At 63.1% G+C, this 18,746-nt stretch overlaps 4 protein-coding genes across 15 annotated transcripts in view; 1 reads left to right on the forward strand and 3 right to left on the reverse strand.

The window, feature by feature from the left end:
• The window catches only part of GRIN1 (glutamate ionotropic receptor NMDA type subunit 1), a 40,376-nt gene extending 37,999 nt beyond the window's left edge, over positions 1 to 2,377 (forward strand). For all 12 annotated transcript variants that reach the window (XR_009275588.1, XR_009275590.1, XR_009275592.1 and 9 more), the window contains one exon: positions 958 to 2,377. Coding sequence is in view for 6 of the 12 variants with exons in the window: in XM_058818058.1 (XP_058674041.1) it covers positions 958 to 1,026 (69 nt within the window). In the remaining 6 variants the exon portion in view is untranslated. The remainder of the gene's footprint in view (positions 1 to 957) is intronic.
• Positions 2,378 to 3,385: 1,008 nt separating this feature from the next.
• On the reverse strand, positions 3,386 to 6,764 carry LRRC26 (leucine rich repeat containing 26). Its single transcript, XM_058818456.1, is given in 3 exon segments — positions 3,386 to 5,063; positions 6,027 to 6,740; positions 6,743 to 6,764. Coding segments are annotated over 3 exon segments (996 nt in total). The 3' UTR covers positions 3,386 to 4,803.
• A 3,665-nt stretch (positions 6,765 to 10,429) lies between these two features.
• Positions 10,430 to 10,936, reverse strand: RNF224 (ring finger protein 224). The gene has a single exon (XM_058818468.1). It carries the CDS (start codon positions 10,934 to 10,936, stop codon positions 10,430 to 10,432), a length of 507 nt encoding a protein of 168 aa, XP_058674451.1.
• A 4,753-nt stretch (positions 10,937 to 15,689) lies between these two features.
• On the reverse strand, positions 15,690 to 17,517 carry CYSRT1 (cysteine rich tail 1). The gene is made up of 2 exons (XM_058818445.1): positions 17,471 to 17,517; positions 15,690 to 16,947 (listed from the first exon to the last, which is right to left on the reverse strand). The coding sequence occupies exon 2, from the start codon at positions 16,914 to 16,916 to the stop codon at positions 16,533 to 16,535; it is 384 nt and encodes a 127-aa protein (XP_058674428.1). The 5' UTR covers positions 16,917 to 16,947; positions 17,471 to 17,517; the 3' UTR covers positions 15,690 to 16,532.
• Positions 17,518 to 18,746: the final 1,229 nt, after the last annotated feature.

Raw genomic sequence — 18,746 nt, forward strand, 5'->3', positions numbered from 1 at the left:
GGTGGTGCAAGGGCTGGGAAAATGTCACTGGAGAGGATCTGTGCTGCAGTACATGAGACCCACAGAGACCCTTTCCTGCCCTGGCACCGGATTAGGACCCCAGAGAGCAGCACAGGATGCTCCAGCCTACAGCAGGGCTGGACAGAGCTTCCAGGTCAGGGTTTGGAGAGTGGAGCTGGGAGAGGGAGTTTGGAAGGAGGAAGGGAGGAAATACTGCCCAGCTGTAAATTCCTGCCTGGGGAGGAAGGACGTTTTTTCTTGCCCATTGATGGGTATTTCTGCTCTGCCCCCCACCTGCTGATGGGACTGCAGCAGGGGAGGGCTCTCCCATGGCCTCTCCCATGGCTTCTCCCATGACAAGCCCCCCCATCTGCAAGGGGCTCAGAACCCCAAATCCAGACCACATCCCCAACACAGGCCGTATTTTCACATTAGAAATCAACGTCACACTTTATCACAAACCAACCACACCACACATCTCACCTGCATGAAAGGATAGTCACAGCAGGGTCATTCAAGCAAGGAGGTGAAACGCCCTGGCCTCAAAGCACAGCTTGATCTGGCACCAGAGAGGTGCCAAAACCCAGCCAGACCCTCCAAACACAGGTTCAGACGTGGGCTGGGCTGATGAGTCACAGGCTTTGTCTTGTAGCCTTCCCAGAGCAGAGAGGGCCTGGCTCAGTGGGTGACGTGGCAGCCACGCTCTGCAGAAGCTGCACTGCGCTCCTGGGTGTCCCCTCTGCCCCGCTCCAGGGTGCTTGGAGAGCGTCTGCAACGACCTCTGCACAAGCGTGGATGGCACTGGGAAGGGGACCTCAGCCAGCAGCAGCTCTCAGGGCGTTGCTTCACCCCCGAGAGATATCCTGTAGGGACACATGGGATAGAAGTGGCAGCGGGGACAAGTGCCAGAACTGCCTAACACTGCTTTCTCTTTGTCTGTCTATTTGTGTGTTGCAGCAGTATCACCCCACTGACATCACCGGCCAGCTCAACCTCTCCGACCCCTCAGTCAGCACTGTGGTGTGACCTTCTCCCCGAGGGCCATCAGTCCTTGCCCAACCCAGTAGGAAGGCACAGCCAGGACTGCCTTTCAAGGGACACTGATGGGTTCTTCTGGGTGAGATGGGAGGAAAGCATCCTTCATCCATACACGGTGACTCCATTGTATATCTCCCTCCCTTCCTAGGCCTGCTGCCATGCTCGTGCCCCAGGAAGCACGGCAGAACCAGGACAAGGTTTGGACTTCACTGTACAGAGATAATTGCTTCCAAACAGTGCCACAATGATCAGAATGGCCACTGGCTGGCTCCGTGCAAGGGGAAAGGACTGCAGAAGGCACACGGTGCCTGCTCTCCCACGGTAGCAGGGAAGAGCTGGTGCCAGACCACAAACCCGTGCTTAACCTCACAGGCTGCAGCCTTCTGAGCACACACAGCCCCTCAGACGTGTGCTCCACGTCTCCCACCACCTGGAGGGCTCCACAGTCCTGCGCAGCCGGAGCAGCCAGCTCCCGGTGTGGCAGGTTGGGCACATGTTCCTGCTGTGCCCAGAGACCCTTCTGTCTGCTGCAGGGGCTGGAAGATGTGTGCTCTGCTCCTTGCAGGGGATGGACACTCCTCCCTTTTCCCCCACCGTCCCGTGGCTGTGACTCGGTTCCCGTCCGTGGTCTGGCAGAGCAGGAGAGCTCCCTCCCTGCAGCCCTCGCCCCTGAGCTAACCGCGGTACTCCGGAGCCTGGAGTGCCGCCAGCCGAGACGCCGGCTCCCACCTCTCCTGCACAGAAACATCCCCAGGACCTGGCCACGGCCAGCATGTAGCACTCACACAGCAGCTCTCCTGGCCAGGAATTCTCCACGGGAAATGGCTCTGGATGGTTGCACTGACCTCTACCCCAGCTCCACACTGCCTCAGCACCAGCAATGCAAGGAGAGATGCTGCTGGCTGGTCCCGGCTCGCTGCGGGCCCCCAGCCTGTCTGCACGGCCGGGGCACCACGGCCAGCGCTGGCGGCTCCCCTGCCACCCTCACCTGCAGTTCAGCTTGCCAGCAGCTCCCGCGGCTGCCCTGCAGCCCCAGCTCAAGGAAAGGTGGAAAGCAGATCCCAGTTCGGGAGAAGGAACAGAACGGGCCGGGCTGACCCCGTCCCTCCCCGCACCGTCCTCCCCTCGGGCCCGCATGGGCACCCCGAGCATCCTCCCCGTGGGCAGCGGGGTGAGCAGCGTCTCCTGCCAGCAGAACACCCAGGGGCAGCGTGGTGCCCACGGACTGCCCTCCCCGGCCCCAGGCTGCCCCCGCGGGCAGGATTTCACATGGCAGCTGAGGTCTGTGAGCATCGTCCCACCGACTGCTGTGGCTCCATCATGTTCATCTAGCTCCAGCTGAGAAATCGGACCCATCCTACTTTATACGTCAATGTTACATGAATACCAAGTTTTTGCAAGAGCTCAGTAAAGTCTAGACTGGATCATGAAGTGGTTTATTCCAGAACTGTGTGCCTCTTTCTGTCTCTGACCTCTGGCAAAGCTGGCGGGGAGCCCTGTGGTGAATCAGAGCCTCACCCAACCCTGTGGCAGGGTCTGCAAACAGTGGAGGGACAGGAAGGGATGGAGAAACCAGGAGGGAGAAAGGCCAGGGGCTATAGAGGAGACTGGGAGGGAAAGGGCATCCCCACCCTGGGATACTCAGGTGCCAAAGAGCCTGCACAGCCAGGGTGGTGCACAGGCCCTGCAGCGAGGGGATGGGGACAGCATGGAGCTGTCCAAAACACCACGGCAGCTGGCCCTGTCCCACCTCCATCCTGGGGAAAACTGTCCCCTGCCACTGTGGGCTCCCTCTCCTGGGAGCCAGCCTTTGGGAACAGGGGATGGACTGCAGGGATGAGGGCATTGGGGAAGTCCCCACACACCAGCCCATCCACAGGAAGAGATCTCCAAAATAGGAGAGTTCCCCAGGGCTGAACTGAGGAACATCACCCACCCACAGCATCTTCCCTTTGTGCTGAGACCTCCAGCCCAGCCTCCATGGGGGCTGAGCCTCAGGACAGTCTGAGGGAAGGAGCAGAGATCAGGTGGCTGTGCAGGATGACAAACAAGGTACCACCTCCAAACGGGAAGCGCAGGCCTTCCTGAACCTCTGAACCTCTCTAGAGAGGGTCTGGGAGAGCTGGGATTGCTCCTGGGGCAGGGCTGGCAGCACTGGAGCAGCAGCTGCCTCCAGCAGCTCCCTGCCAAGTCCCTGCCCCACAGCAGGGAGGAAGCAGGGATGTGGCCATGTGGCAGCACATGGGGCTGGCTTCTCTGTTAAAAATAAAAACAGGAGCAAGCCACTACTGAGGTGACACCTGGTTTATTCATGTGTGATTCACTGAACCCTTGCCAGGAGCCTGCTGAAGGATGCTCTGACTCCTGCCACAGCCCTGGCAGGTCCCAGCTCTTGCAAGGGCAGGAGATGGAGTGGACAAGGCTGGTGGTCACAGCATCTCATTGTGGCTCTGATCATCTTGCAGTGGGTAAGAGGTCAGGCCAAAAAGGGGTCTTGTTTCTCCTTGAAGGGTGTTTTTGTCACCTCAGCTTGTGGCTTTCTCGTGGAGCTCAGCTCCAGATCCTTCCAGGCCATTTCCCAGCAGGCTCACTAAGCATTTCCAGCCGCACTTCCACAGGAAAGAGGAGTGAGCAGGGCAGGGGCAGCCCCAGCCCTGATTTGTGGGTGATGGGGGTGAGGCAGCAGCCAGGGCTGCTGTAAAGGGCCCCTGTAAAGGGCTTGTTTGTCCCTGCTCCCAACCCTGAGCTAACCCCACACCTTGGCTGGGGATGAGCTGTAGCCTAGGGAAAAGCTATTGAGGGAGAAACCACTGTAGCCTCCCCATCCTTTGGCAGCTGCTCTGCCCAACCACAGCCCTGGCAGCTCAAGGCTCTTCCTGGCCCTCACCCTAAGCTTCAGCCTCACCCTAGACCTTGATTGTTGGCTGAGCCATCTCAGCACCAGCATTCCCGACTCAATGGAAAAAACTATCAAAAGGAGCTTTTTGCAGCCAGCCCTGTCCTTGGGCAGAACACTGACAGGCCTGGGGTGGTCTGACAGCCCCACGGAGGCTTTGCAATGCTCCAAACCACCCAGAGATCTCCAGTGCACCAAAAGCCACACAGACAGCTCTGGGGTACCCTAAAAGGAAAGCAGTGCCTGCCAGAACACGGAAGCCAAACATGGCATTTAGGTGGAGTTCTGAGGGCACAGAAAAAAAGCACTGAGGCTGCTGGGGTCACTGAAGGCAGTCAGAGGGTGCAGGGGGCACCAATAGGCCCAAGGAACAAACTGAAAGGCACACAGAGGCCCCTGGGCTGCACCAAAAGGCAAATGGTGACTCCTGGGGTGGCCTGAAAGGCACCAAGAGAATGTGGTGTGTCCTGGGATGCACACAGGGACTCCCAGGCTGCACCTAAAGGTACAGTGAGGCACATGGGGCATCCTAAATGCACACTGGGGGACTAGGCAGCACAGGGGGCAGGACAAGGGGAGAAGGATGCCCCCAGGAAGGGGATATGCAGATCTGAGGGTGGCCCTGGGGCCACACTGAGAGCATTTTTGGTCAGCCCATGCCCCTGCAGGGAGCTGAGCTGGAGGCTGCTCCCCCCTGGCAGAGGCAGCTTGGCACCATCTTGGGGGACTCTGAGAGAACCCAGAGCGACTCCAGGAACAGAACTTCCTCTGGCTGCTCTACAGGGACGAGTCTGCAGCAGGTGGGTGCAGGCAGCTGGAGAGGGGCAGGGATGGAGCCCAGGCTGCCAGGGCAGGGCCTGCTGGGCCCCTCAGTGCACCCTGCAGACACGGGGTGTCCTCCAGCAGTGGGACTCCCGGCGCAGGCTGTGGTAGAACACGACCAAGGAGCCCAGGAAGGTGCAGAAGAAGATGCTGGCCAGGAAGGAGAAGGGCCCGATGGTGAAGAAGGCGATGTAGTGCTCGGGGGACAGGGAGGTGTCCTGGCACTGCCTGAAGGACTCGTCCCCAAAGGCCATGATCGGATACTTGTTCAGCTGCTCTGGAACTCTGCAGAGGAGCAAATTCTTCTCTGGAAGAGAGAGAGAAGCAGTGCTGGAGGGCACACTGGGCAGCTGGGAAAGGCAGGGGCCAAGGACAGGGGGATAGCAGGGCTGCATGGGACAGATGGCACCAGGGCAGGAGGACAGGGGCCAGCGTCACCAACATCACCCGTGTCAGGGTGCAAAGAAGGGGAACAGTGAGCTTCAGGAGTCACCTGTGTGGGATGAGATGGGATGGGATGGGATGGGATGGGATGGGATGGGATGGGATGGGATGGGATGGAATGGGATGGGATGGGATGGAATGGGAGGTGGGCACAGTGCTGGAGGGGGCATAGGAAGATGGGTTTGGGCAGGAGGGGCAGGCAAAGGGGAGGGACTGGCTCCCAGAAGACAGATGTGGGGAGCAGTGAGCAGCCAGCCTGGAGATGCCACAGAAGGTCCCAGCCAGAACAAGTGCAGTCACACATCCGAGCTGGAAGCGAGCAGGAGGGGGCAGCAGTGGTGGGAGAGACTTTGCTGGCAGAGCTGTCTTTCAATGGGGCTCGTGGGGGAAGAAATGCAGGATCAGAAGCAGGTTGATGAAGGCTTTGGGGAAGGGGCTGAAAGCATTGCATCCTGGATGGACCAGCGGTGATGTGCACCCTGGGTGCATGGGCTCCACTCGCCCCACCAGGTGCCATGTGCAGGACTGGTGCCACTGCTGGGGCCAGTACTGGGTGCCTGTCCCTGGGACATTGGCAGGCAATCCCTGCTGCTGACCAGAACCAAAATGTGGGCACCAACTGAGACCCAGCAGTGTATCACCCAAGCAGACACAGGAGCTGGCATGACCTAAGGACAGCTTTGGGGAACCTCACCCCAAGGGCACTGACAACCCAAGCCCCAGCCAGGCGGCAGCCAGGGTGCTGGGTCTGCCTCAGCCCTGGCAGGGTGACCAGGCAGCATGGAGCGGGCGGGGGGCTTGGGGACACAGCGTTCTGGGCACTCACCTCGCACTTTGTCCCTGTTGCGGCGGAGCCAGCGCCAGAGGGGCAGGATGCTGCAGCTGCACACCCAGGGGTTGTCCTGCAGGAGAAGCGCCTGGAGCTGGGGCAAGGCTCCCGGCACCCCGGGCTCCAGCTGCCCCAGCCTGTTGTTGGTCAGGTCGAGCGTGGCCAGGCCGGTGAGGGGCCGGAAGGTGTCGGGGGTGAGCACGCTGAGGTGGTTGTGGCTCAGGTCCAGCGCCTGCAGCGCCCCGAGCCCCCGCAGCGCCTGAGGGTGGATCAGCTCCAGGCGGTTGTGGGCCAGGCTGAGCAGGCGCAGCCCCGGCAGCGGGGGGAAGGAGCGGGGTCCCAGCACGGAGATGAAGTTGTGGGCCAGCCGCAGGGTGCTGGTGTTGGCCGAGAGGCTCCAGGGCACCTCGAGGAGGCCCCGCTCGCTGCAGTCCGCCTCTCCCGGGGAGCAGCGGCAGGCGGCCGGGCAGGCGGCCGGGGCCGGCGGGCACAGCAGCAGCAGCAGGCCCAGCACGGGGCCGGGGAGCCTCCAGCAGCCCATGGCTGCCCCCGAGGCACAGGGGGCTTGCTGCCCCCTCGGACAGGCTCCCTAGAGCCCCGGGCCGTGCTCAGCCCCCCGGCCCTGCCCGGTGCCCTCGGCGGAGCCCGGCGGCGCTGGCTGGAGGGGCCGGGCTGTGCTCGGCTCCCGGCTGCCGCTCGCAGTCATCCCCTGCTCGCCCGGCTGCAGACCTGCATGGGGCTCTGCTCCCGGACCCGGTTTTCCTCGGGGTGGAGCTGCCCTTTTTTCAGCAAATATTTTTACTATGATGCTTGCCCTGCAAGGTGTGGAACCGTGCCCACGTCCCTCCCTCCCCCAGGCACCGCTCCAGCCAGGTAAGCAGCCAGCTCTGCGTGGCCTGGGATTAACTGCTTGTGTGTGCTGCCGGCTGGAGAGCTGGAAATCAGCAAATCCAGATCCATCTCTAAGCCTCCATTCTCCCCAGAGGCATCCCCCACGGGCATGCTGCCTCAATAGCCAGGTACAGAGGGGTATATGGGCCCAGGACCCCCATAAGTGGCTGAGTTACCAGGAAAAAACATAACTGAGACAGAATCATATCATTTGAAGGTTTTAGCCCATCTTATGTGCTGTCCCACCACGCCCAGGGGCCCTCAGTGTGGAGCTGTGCTGGGAACTATGGCCCACCCTGCTGAGCCCAGCCCTTGCCCAAGCCCTGTCTGTCCTACAGGAGACCACCAGCCCTGCCAGCATGAGGAGGGCTGGGGTTACATCCCATGGGCACCTTCCTCCTTCCCAGGAGGGGAACAGTCCGTGTGCACACGCAGGGTGACGCAGGAGCCCCCAGTGAGAAGCATGGCAAAGGTGACCTTGCCAGGCTGCAGCCACCCAAAACTGGTTTGCCCTCTCCCCGGCATGGCAGTGCCAGTTCCATAGGGCTCAAAGTCTGCCTCCACCCTGTTTACACCCTCTCTGCCCCAAAGCCACCCAAAGCCTGGCTGCTGAAGGCTGGGCTGCTGTCACCTCCCAGTGCCACTGCCCCTGGCAGAGCTCAGTGAGGACTGGGCCACCAAGGGACATGGCAACACCCCATCCCACTTACAGCCAGAGGGGTGCCCAGAGCAGGGACACTCTCCCCACTCACACCCAGCAGGACCCCAGTGGCCATGGTCCCAGAGGAATCCCTGTCCCTTTGTCCCACGGCCAAGGGGCTGGATGGGCAGCAAGGCAGGGAGGGCACAGTTGCACCCCAGGACAAGGCTAGGATATTCCCAAATCTGGGACAGAAGCAGCAGGCAGAGGATTTATTAATAGCATCCCGAGGAGCTTTGGTTTGTTTATCTATCCTGCAGCAAACTCGCTTTGCTGCATTAATCCCTATCTGGAAATAATTCAGAGGAATCCACCAGCCCAGCCCAGCCCCAGGGCAAGGGCACAAACCCAGTGCCATGTGCAGCTGCAGCCCCAGCTCATCCCATCTGCAGCCACAGGCTGTATGGAGACCTGAATTTTGAGGGAGTCCTGTCCCAAAATGCTCTTCCTCTGCAGGACCTTCATTGCCCACTCCCTGCATCCATCTGGAATCAGGTGAGAAGTGCAACATTCATGCAAAAAAATAACTCAAACCACTATTAAAAGCAAGGTCATTTCCAGCTTTTGTGCACAAAGAGCCCAGGAGGCTGAAAAGCCTGAAAACTCAGCTCCTCTGGAAGCCCCTTGCTGTCACCCTGATGGCACATGGCAGGAGAGCTGTCCCTGCCAGGGACATGGCCAGACATCATCCCATGCTTGCCTGGTGTCACTCCTGTTCTCCATCCACTGGCTGCACCCCGCTGCCATGGCACGTTGGGGACACGTGGGGTCCTGAACCCCAGCAGTGCCACCTCTGCCCTTTTCCACCTGCTGGCTGTGCTGGGGGCCCTGGCACTGCCCCTTCCTGGAGCATTGGGACCCAGAACCACACAGGAGGAGCCCAGGGCCCTGTCCCCAGCCAGAGCAGCGCCCACCAGTGCCCTGCTCCCCCTCCACGATGCCCCTCCTGTGGTTCTGGGCTCCACATGGGATGTGGCAGCACAGGCTGCTCCCAGCAGCTGCTCTGCCCCGCCAGCTCGGGTGCCTGTGCCAGGGGAGGAGCCCCCAGGGCACAGCACTGGACACTGGCCCTGCAGCCAGCATGCCAAAAGCATTCCCAGAGAGATGGAAGGGATGATCCCCTCCTTCAGGGGCTGGCTGGGAGCAGAGGGACATCCACGGAGGAAGGAAGCAAGGCCCAAGCCCCCAGAGGGGCTCTGGTGCTGGGGGGATGCAGGAAAGCAGGGACATGGGCTGTGGGACAGACAGCCATGGGTTTGGTCACCCAGCACTGCGGACCCAAAGGTGCTGGGCTGAGCACAGAGCTGCTGGCGCCTCTGCAGGGAGGGGTGGGGTGGGCCCTTCCCGGGCCCTTCCCACACTCCTCCCAGCACCCACTGCTGCGTCTTTGGGGAGAAATGGAGGTAGGAGAGGAGGTGCCTTAGCACTCAGTGATAGCTCTTATCCATTCCTTGAAGGCTTTAATTTCTCGCACATTTCTTGCACATAATTTCTCTCCCAGGTAATAAAAGGTTCAAGGCAGGACTCACATGTAATTTCTGCACCATCTGCCCTGGGGCACACCAGGTTTGTTCTTCTGGGAACGTCTCAGCTGGGGCTGTTTTATGGCAGGTGACACCAAGTGGCAGAATTGTGCATGAGCTCTGTGCAGGGCTGGGTGCTGACCACGGCTGATGGAATCCTCTGGCTGCAGCCCTGCCCCAGCACAGGGAATATCCAAGCACCAGGACTGCCCAGGAGGCACAAGGTCCCTGCCAGCCCAAGGGAGGCACAGGCTGGGGTCCCTGCTCAGCCCTGAGGGGGTTCCTGGTGTTGGGCTTTTGCAAGAGCTCATAAACCACATGGAAAACAGATGCAGAAAATGAGCCCTGAGGAAGAACTGCAAGAGCTGCGCAGGCAACACCAAGTCCTGGCCAAGAGCTGTTTCAGTATCACCCCGTGCAGCCCAGTGCTTCCAGTTGGGCCCCTGTTAACCCAGACCAGCTGCCTGGGCTCTTGTCCTTGCACCCTGGTGTGGAGTCAGGCAGGGAAAGCCATGCAGGCAGCAGGGCACAACTGGAAAAACAGCAGCAGGGTTTGTGTGTGTGTGTGTGTGTGTGTGTGTGTGTGTGAGGAAAGGGTCAGGCAGGAAAAGCCAAACCTGGCATGAGCCACAGAGCACGAGGCCAAGCAGGAGCTTCTTGAGCTCAGCTCTCCTCCCACAGCGGAGCAACATCCGAGGTTTCCTAACAACTCTGTCAACCTCAATTTCAACCGTCCTACGATCCCAATGCCAAAATTTTTCATGCAGTTGGCCAGGAGAGCAAACACTCCCAGCACAGCAGCCCAGCAGGGCAGGTCACGTCTCCCCCACCCACAGGCAGGGCTTGCACCGGGCCAGGATTGCCAGCAAACAGGACCAGGATGCGCAGCCCAGCAGGAGCAAAGTGTCTTTAATAGGCCTGGAGCTCTCAGGGTGCTGCACACAGCCCATGGCATCGCTGTGCCAGGCCCCTGTCCCCTGCCAGGCGGTGCTGGGTGCCACTGTCCTTGCTGCAGGGCCACATGCTCGGGGGAACAGAGCATGAGCCAGGCTGTGCTCAGGGCCAGGGAACGTCTGTGATGGCTGGACCAGGTTTCTGAGCCATCAGCAGGGCAGACGGGCAGGATAGGGGGTGGTAGCGTCCTGATCCCCCACTGCTGCACCACAAATCTGGACAGGACGGGCAGGAAAGCCGTGCCCAGGCTGAATCCCTTCTGGGCTGCCAGCACAGCCGCACCCTGCAGTCCCCAGCGGGTCCCAGAAGCAGTCTCGGGCCGGCCCGGGGGCTCAGCTCTCGAAGGCGGCGGTGACCCCGCAGCACAGGCACAGCCGGCAGCAGCCGCGCCGGGGCAGCAGCGCCGGGGGCACCGGCTCTTGGCACAGCCCCGTCGGCTGCTGGGTCACGGGCGGCTCCTTGCCCGGGCCCTTGGCGGGCAGCGCGGCCGGGCTCCTGCCGGCGCCCCGCGGCTGCTCCCGGTCAGCCTTGACGGCCAGGAAGGTGGCCAGGTCCAGGTCCAGCATGGTGACCCCTCCGCGCGGCGTGGGCGTGTTCTGGCGGCACTGCGGGCACGGGATCCAGCGCTGCTCGTTGCTGACCGCGTCCAGGCGCCTCAGGCACGCCTGGCAGAAGGTGTGCCCGCAGTAGAGGCGCCGCGGCAGCCGCACGCCCAGGTCGTAGGAGGAGTAGCAGATGATGCACTCGACGCGCTGGCTGCCCCGGCTGGGGGTGCGCGAGTGCGCCCCGACACTCGGCCCCGAGCCCTCCGCCCGGGGGCTGCCACCGGCCTGCGACATGCTGGGGAGGGGGAGAGCAGCCGTCAGGGCACGGCCGGGGAGGGGCACAGCGGTGGGATGCCAGCTCCGAGTGCCCCCACACGTGGGGAGGTGGGAGCAGCAGGATCCCCATCCAGCACCCTGCCCGCTGCCTGCCATCCCTGCCAGCCCTGCCCGGCAGAGCGGGATGCTGCCACTGCAGTGGCACTGCCACTACATCCATGGCATGTCCCAGTGCCACACCGGGAGCTCTGCGGGGAACGGGGCTGGCCAGATCTCAGCAGCCTGCTCAGGGTGCAGCCTGGGGCTGGGGGAGCAGGGGGGGAGCAGGAGTGAGGTGGCTGGCTGGGCTGGGGAGCAGCACTTGGAGACCAGGCAGTGGCACAGCCCCGGGCTGTGCTGGCACAGGGGGTGGCACCAAGGCTCGTGGGGAGGGGTCTGAGGGGACCCAGCCTCATCTCAGGTGGGGTCTGGTACACACCAAAATGTTTGTAAACTTCTCCTGGAGCCCACCAACACTCTGTTCCTTCTCCTCGGGTGACCTCAAGTGTGTTGGTGCACACGGGTACCCCTCTCTCCCCTCCTCCCAGTTCCCCCATCCCTACCTGTCCTGAGATGCCTCCCAGGGCCTCGGGGTTGGTGGCAGAAGGGCTGTGCTGTGCCGGGGGCTGTGGCAGTCCCGTGGGGAGCATCGGGGGGCTGAGCTGCCAGCCAGGTCCCTGTGGCTGCCCGTGGCCGTGGTAGTGGGCAGGGGCTCACCTTTCAGGGACAGCTGCTATTGGATCTGCTGCAGGGAAGCCAAGCCCGGGAGATTGGGTTACAAGCACCTGGGTAACAACGACCTCTGAAATCTAAGCCCAGGAATGGTCATTAACCATCAGCCTGTGCTTCACTGACAGAAGGAACCGTCCCTGGGAGGCCAAGGAGCTCTGCGTCCACCCTGGGCAGAGAACTTGGATGTCGTCTGGACCTGGGCAGCAGCAACGGAATCTTCCATGTCCTGGGCCACCCTTCAGGGCCAAGAACATCCGGGCAGACGTCGGCCAGCAGAGACCCCCTGGCACTGCAGCATCCCCAGGTGCTCCGGGCTGGGGGCACAGCTGTGACAGGAGCGGGGGCACGGTGGGGTGGCAGGGCTGGCACTGCTGCAGGGACACCGGGGCTCTGGCAGTGCCCACGCGTGGGGTGTGGAGCCTGGGGGTGACTGTGACCTGCCCTGCCCTCCATGTGGGGCTGCAGGCTCTGGGGGCTCTGTTACCAATGCTCAGCGTCAGGCTGGGGATACCCCAGCACCCCACAGGGACACCTGCAAGGTGCAGGACCCAGGGGAGGTGACAATGCCAGGGAGATGCCAGACTGTCCCCACAGCTGCCCAGGCTCCAGCAGCAGAGTCCCAGCCTTGGCATGGAGGGGCTGCAGACTGAAGAGGGAGCGTGGTAGGGGGACAGGTCCTGAGCTCAGGATCCTTTGGGACGAGAGCCCATCCTGGGGGACGAGAGCCCGTCCTGGAGGCAGGGCAGGAGGGCCAGGACAGGCCGGGCAGGCAGGAGCGTTCCCGCGGGCAGCAGCTCCCTCTGCCGGCGGGAGCGGGCACGCAGACAGGCAGCGCCGCCGCCTCACCGGCAGCCCTCGGGCCACGTTCCCAGCACTGCTCAGAGGAAGAATTGGGCATTTTGGAAATGAAGATCCCCACGGGGTCACTGCAGAAGGGCTCAGCTCCTGACGCTGGTGCCTGCGAGCGAGGAAGCAGCTGCGGGAGCAGGGCACCCCTGGGCACACACCCCGACCCAGGAGGGACCCGGCCCTGCCATGGGCTGGGTGTGCCCTGGGTGCCCAGGCAGGGGGTGGCACCCCATGGCAGGGTTTTGCCTTCCCATTGCCAAGCCAGTGGCAAACACAGGCGGTGGGGCCAGTTTGGGACAGGGCTGTGCCAGGGAAATTGGTTCTGATCAAACCCATTGGAACAAAGGCCACGTGCCCTGGGCGAATCAGGATCCAGCTGTGTGGGATTCCAGCTGTGCCCTGGCATGCTGGGGTGCAGCCCCTGGGTGCTGGCGGCCAGGGCAGAGCTGGCTCCTGGCAGGCTCAGCGTGCTCCTCCAGGGCCGTGCAGGTCTGGGGCTGTCCCAGGCTGTCCTTCTGCCACCCAACACACAGCGCTGGCCTGGCTCAGCTGCCACAGGGACAGCAATGCTGCAGTCCCATGGGGGCTCTGCCAAAAAACTTCTGTGGGTGAGAGGGCTGGGCTTGGCTCTGTGCACAGCCAGGGGTGCCCTGGCACTGCTCAGAGGCAGTGACCCCTTGGCTGCCTCTCCTGCTCCACACACACACCCACACACCCACACACACCCCCAGGCGTCCTGCCTGCCCTCCTTCCCCCTCCAGCCCCTGCCCATCAGCCCTCATGTCCCTTCCTGATGCCAGCAGAGCTCTGTCCCATTGAGGGGCTGTGCCCAGCTGCCCTTGGCCATTTCTGCCCCTTGCTGCGCACCCCAGCTCAGCACAGGTAGGGTTTGGAGCAGGGGAGCCCTTGGTGACAGGGACTGTGCATCTGCCACGCTGACACCAAGGGCACCACCAGCCCTGCCAAAAGCCCACCTGGATCCAGGAACAGGGAATGACAGAACCATTAAGGTTGGAAATTATATTTTAAATCATCAAGTCAAATATCAACCCAGCAGTACCACGTTCACCACTAACCTATGTCCCCAAGTGCCACATCGACTCATGTTTTGAACACTCCCAGGGATGGTGACTCCACCACGGCCCTGGGCAGCCTGTGCCAGGGCTTTACAGCCCTTTCAGTGAAACGTTTGTTCCGAATATCCAACATATCCCCTGGCACAACCTGAGGCCGTTTCCTCTTGTCCTGTCACTTGTTACTCGGGAAAAGGGACCAGCCTACACCTCCCGACAGCTCCTTGCAGGGAGCTGTGTGGAGCAATAAGGAGTCCCTGCAGGGAAGGCAGGTCTGCAATCAGCAGACACACATGGATGGCAAACGTGTTTCCCTGTTCCCAGGATCATCCGCGGGCTGCAGGGACCTTCGGCCCCGCGACAGGGAGCGGCACCCTCAGGGAGAGCAAAGGTCCGATGGGGATGAGCCAGAGCCCTGCACCGCCACCCACGCTCCAGAGGCAGGAGGTGGCACTCACCCAGCACAACCCTGGGCACCCGTGGGCACCTTGGGAGGGTGGGCACAGCCGGGGAGCGCCCATGGGACTCTGCGGCAGTGCCCGGCTCCTCAGAGCCCTGCCCGGTGTGGGGCCGCAGCTCCCCTGCCCTGCTCACCCCCCTGCGGCTGCGGCTGAATCATTGCCCGCCGCTCCCGCCGCGTGTGCCATCGCCCCGGGGCCGGGCAGAGCCGAGGGCAGCGGTGACACACGGCACATGTGCCACCTGCCCTGCCCTGCCCTGCCCTGCCCTGCCCTGCCCTGCCCCGCCGAGCCCCCGGCCCGCTCGTACCGGCCGCTGTGGCCCCGGGCTGTGCCCAGGCACCGCACACCTTGGGGACACTTTTCTGTCCCGGGCAGCCCCGCCCGCGGGCTCGGCCGTGTCCCCTGCCCGCCACACGCACGGGGCAGGGCTGGTGACACCAAAGCAAACAAGGGGTGGATCTGCCCGTCCCCACTGTGCTCTGGGCAGGGAGAACAAGGGAGCTCCTTGTGCAGGGCGGGCACCGTGCGGCTGTGTCCCTGCCAGCCCCGGTCCCACCGCCCTGGCACATGTGCCAGGCAGGGGGGGCAAAGCTCTGCCAGGCCACGGCCACCCCAGCCCAGAATATCCCAGAATGGGGGTGGGATTGCAAGGGTGAGGGGCTCCCAGGCCGTGGCAGGCTCCTGGGATGGCTCCCAGGCACTGGGGGCTTCCCGTGGGATCTGTGTGCTGGCACCCCAACACTGCTGGCACCCAGTGCTCCTGGGCCTCAGTGCAGCTGGGCTCCAAGCAGGGGGGGATTCCAAGCCATGGTGGGTTCCCATTGCTGAGGGACTCCCAGGGAGTCACAGCCAGCCTGGGCAGTGTCCTGGAGCCCACCCAGCTGCCCAGCCAGGAACTTCATTTGCCAGGCCCTTCCTCAGCCTCTCCCAAAGACTCACGAAGTCTTTCCAGACAGGACAGTCATCCAGCTTGGCAGGGCTGAGCACTGCCAGTGTCCCAGACAGGCAGGAGCAGCCTGTACTGGGAACGCCTGGGCACTGCTGGATGCAGGTTGGCACTGCTGAACCCAGGCTGGCACTGCTGGATGCAGGCTGGCACTGCTGGACCCAGGCTGGCACTGCTGGACCTGGGCTGGCGCTACTGGACCCAGGCTGGCGCTGCTGGACCCGGGCTGGCAGTGGGGCACCAGGCAGCAACCAGAGCTCAGTGTGAGCTGCTGCTGCCATGAGTCAGCAGGGCAACAGTTAAGCCTGGTTTGGAGGCTTTAGAGCTGCCCTTACACACCCACCAGGGAAAGCAAGAAATGACACGGGAATCCCAGAAAAGCCTGGGTGGAGGGAAGAGGCACACCTTGGCAGGGCAGGAGAGGACTGTAATTTTATTTGCAGCAGCCTGAAGTCATCTGCAAACACAGGCACTCCTCCCAAGGCCCGGTCCCACAGAGCAGGCAGTCCTGCAGCAGCCAGGGAGCAGAGCAGCCCCAGGGAGGGACGTCAGCACACGGCGGGACAGCAGCACAACAGCGGGCTTGTTCCAGGGCGATGGCAGCAGCCCCAGCACAGAGCCCAGCCTGGAGGAGCTCCAGCACAGGGGAGAGCCAGCAGCTCCTCCCCCCTTCCTCCAAGCCCTGGGAGCTGCCAAAGGCCAATGCTGGGCCTCTGCCTCCCAGCAAGGTGCCCGAGGGCAGCCCCACCGCTGGACCCGTCTCTGGATGCAGATGGGACAAGAGGGTGTGCCCAGCACCCCACAAGCCTGGCAGGAGGAACAGAATGGGGCTGGGGATTTCCTGGCACAGGAATGTTAATGCCCACATGCATGCTGTGCCATCAGGTGCTGCCCTGGAGCACGGCCCAGCACTCTGCCATGCTTTGGCTGTTTGTTTTTCCCGTTTCCATCGCTCTGCCCCATGGGCAGCGTGGTGAGGAGGAGCAGGATCCAGATGTAGTTTGGGGCAGAGGCCAGCAGCACCCCTGTGATGCTGTGGGAGGGGGCATGCTCATTTCTGGGCAGGTGGGTCCCAGTGCCAGCTGGAGGCTTGTCCCTGGCTCCTCTGCTCCAGGACAGTGATGATGATGATGATGTCCTCCTCTGCCATGCACACAGGGCTGCCAGCATCCAAACCCAGCCTCGAGCACTGGGCACTGCCTGCCCCTTGCCAGGGTGGAGTTCCCAGCACAGGGACACTGGCAGGGGCTCAGTGCAGGATCACAGGCTCAGTGCTGCCCCTTCTCCAGTGCAGTCACTTCTTGGTGACACCTGTCCTGGCACACATCATCCTTATGGCCCACCTGGCAGGTGCCCATCGCCAGCACATCTGGCTGCAGAGTTCACAAGTAAAAAGCAACGTCAGTCCAGGCAGTGCCAGCTCTGCCAGGGGTGCCCAGGCCAGCAGCCATGTCCCTGTGGGGTCACCTGGCCCCATGCCATGGTCACACATCCTGTGTATGCAGGGAGGGCCCTTAGGAGATGACACAGCAGCACTTAGGGCACCAGGAGCAGCACCTGCAGCAGCCACATCTCCTGCCAGCCTCCTGCTCCTGGCCCTTGGGTGCCTTGTCCAGGCTCACGGTGTAGAAGGAGGCAGACGAGTCCCCATTGTGCATCCTCAGGCTGCCGTAGGGGTTGTAGGGACGGGACCAGGACTTGTCTGTGGAGATGTCTGGGCTGTTGCAGCCATTGGCGAGCTCTGTGTGCCCCCCGGTGCCGTAGGAGGGCACGGCCGCGGGGTTGGCGATGACGGTGGGCTCGTCTCTCAGGTAGCGAGTGATGAAGCTCTGCTGGAACTGCTCCCGCGGGATGTTGACGCTGGCGTAGGGGTTCTGCACGGTGACTCCCCGATCCATGTCCCTGCCCCTTGTCAGGCACTGCCCACCCCTGCGGGACAGAGCCCCTGTCACCCCCGGCAGACCCCCTGGACCCCCTGGTTTGGGTGAGAGCAGAGCTGTGCTCCCCCTCCCTGCCCCCCCAAGGGACCCCCACAAGGTACACGAGGACCCACCAGAGCCGGGAGGGGAGGCAGGAGCGGGGGGCAGGGGGTGAGCAGGGCACGGGGGGCAGAAGGGGAGGCTGAGTGGGGCAAAGAGTGCAGGTGGGGCAGTGGGGTGGGGATCTCTAGGGAGACACAGTGCAGGACGAAAGAAGTGGGGGGAGGAGCGGGAGGAAAGGGGGTGCAGGGGAGTGGAAAGACAGAGGGGAGATGGGACAGGGCAGGGACAGCTGGGGAGGGAAGATGGGACAGGACAGGGAATGTCGGGATGGGGGTTGGGGACGGGGCAGCGGTGGGAGCTGGGGAATCGGGGCGGGGGGCGCAGAGCAAGGAGGAGGGCAGGCAGGGGAAGGGGCGCAGGGGGAGCGGGCAGGGCACGGGCACGGTGGGGCAGCGATCCCCGGGACTCACCGAGCGCGGCTCCGGCCGCTGCGGGGCCGCTCTGCCCCGGCTGCGCTTCCTCCTGCACGGCCCGCCCCGAGCGGCGCCGCCCCGAGCCACAGACAGACAGACGGACCGGCCTGCAGACAGACAGACCGGCCCCGAGAGAGCGGGGCAGGGACAGCCCACAGCCAGCACCCGCCCCCCGGCCAGCCCCAACACAGCCACCAGCCCAGCCCATGGGCACCGGCGCAGGGCAGGGCACAGGGAACTGGGCATGGGGCAGTGGGCACAGGGAACTGGACAGAGGCACAGGGAACTGAGCACTGGGCACAGGGAACTGGACGGGGGCACAGGGAACTGGGCACTGGGCACAGGGAACTGGACAGGGGGCACAGGGAACTGGGCAGTGGGCACAGGGAACTGAGTGCTCGGCAGTGGGCACAGGGAACTGGACAGAGGCACAGGGAACTGGGTAGTGGGCAGTGGGCACAGGGAACTGGGAACTGGGCAGTGGGCACAGGGAACTGAGTGCTCGGCAGTGGGCACAGGGAACTGGACAGTGAGCACAGGGAACTGGGCACTGGCCACAGGGAACTGAGCAGTGGGCACAGGGAACTGGGCACTGGGAACTGAACAGTGGGCACAGGGAACTGGGCACTGGGAACTGGACAGGGGGCACAGGGAACTGGGCACCTGACAGTGGGCACAGGGAACTGGGCACTGGGCAGTGGGCATGGACACTGCTCAGGTGGCACTGGTACCACAGCTGGACAGGGACACTTGGCACTGGACAGGGGTATTGGGCACCGGGCAAGGCCACCAGTACCGAGGCACCAAACCAGCACCACCCACTGGTACCAGGAACTGGGCACCAGCAGTGGGTACCAGCACCAGCACCGGCATTCGCACCAGCACCACACAGTGCACAGAGAGACCACACAGAGCGGGCAGTGCCACCATGCACTGTCACCACCACCAGAACTGGCACTCACACTGGTACAGCCAGCAGTGCCACCCCCAGGCACCAGCAGCACTGTGTGCCATGCACCGGGCACTGAGCTCTGCACACTGGCACCAGCACTGGCACCACTCTGGTTTGGGCAGTGAACAGGGACTGGCATGGGGACACTGCACTCCTCAGGTCTGTGGGCACATGCAAACCCCGAGCACGAGGCACTGGGCAGAGGGCACGGTGCCCATGTCCTGAGCACTGGGCAGGGCACAGCAGCTCTGCACCCTCTGCAGCTCCCAGCCCCCTGCCAGGCTCTGCCTGCCCCCATGGGCACCCAGGGTCCCACAGCCC

This window comes from Ammospiza caudacuta, chromosome 21 (assembly GCF_027887145.1).
Source record: "Ammospiza caudacuta isolate bAmmCau1 chromosome 21, bAmmCau1.pri, whole genome shotgun sequence".
NCBI lineage: Eukaryota > Metazoa > Chordata > Aves > Passeriformes > Passerellidae > Ammospiza > Ammospiza caudacuta.

Coding starts and splice junctions, on each gene's coding strand:
- CYSRT1 (XM_058818445.1), bottom strand. CDS start 16,916: ATGGATCGGGGAGTCACCGTGCAGAACCCCTACGCCAGCGTCAACATC.
- RNF224 (XM_058818468.1), bottom strand. CDS start 10,936: ATGTCGCAGGCCGGTGGCAGCCCCCGGGCGGAGGGCTCGGGGCCGAGT.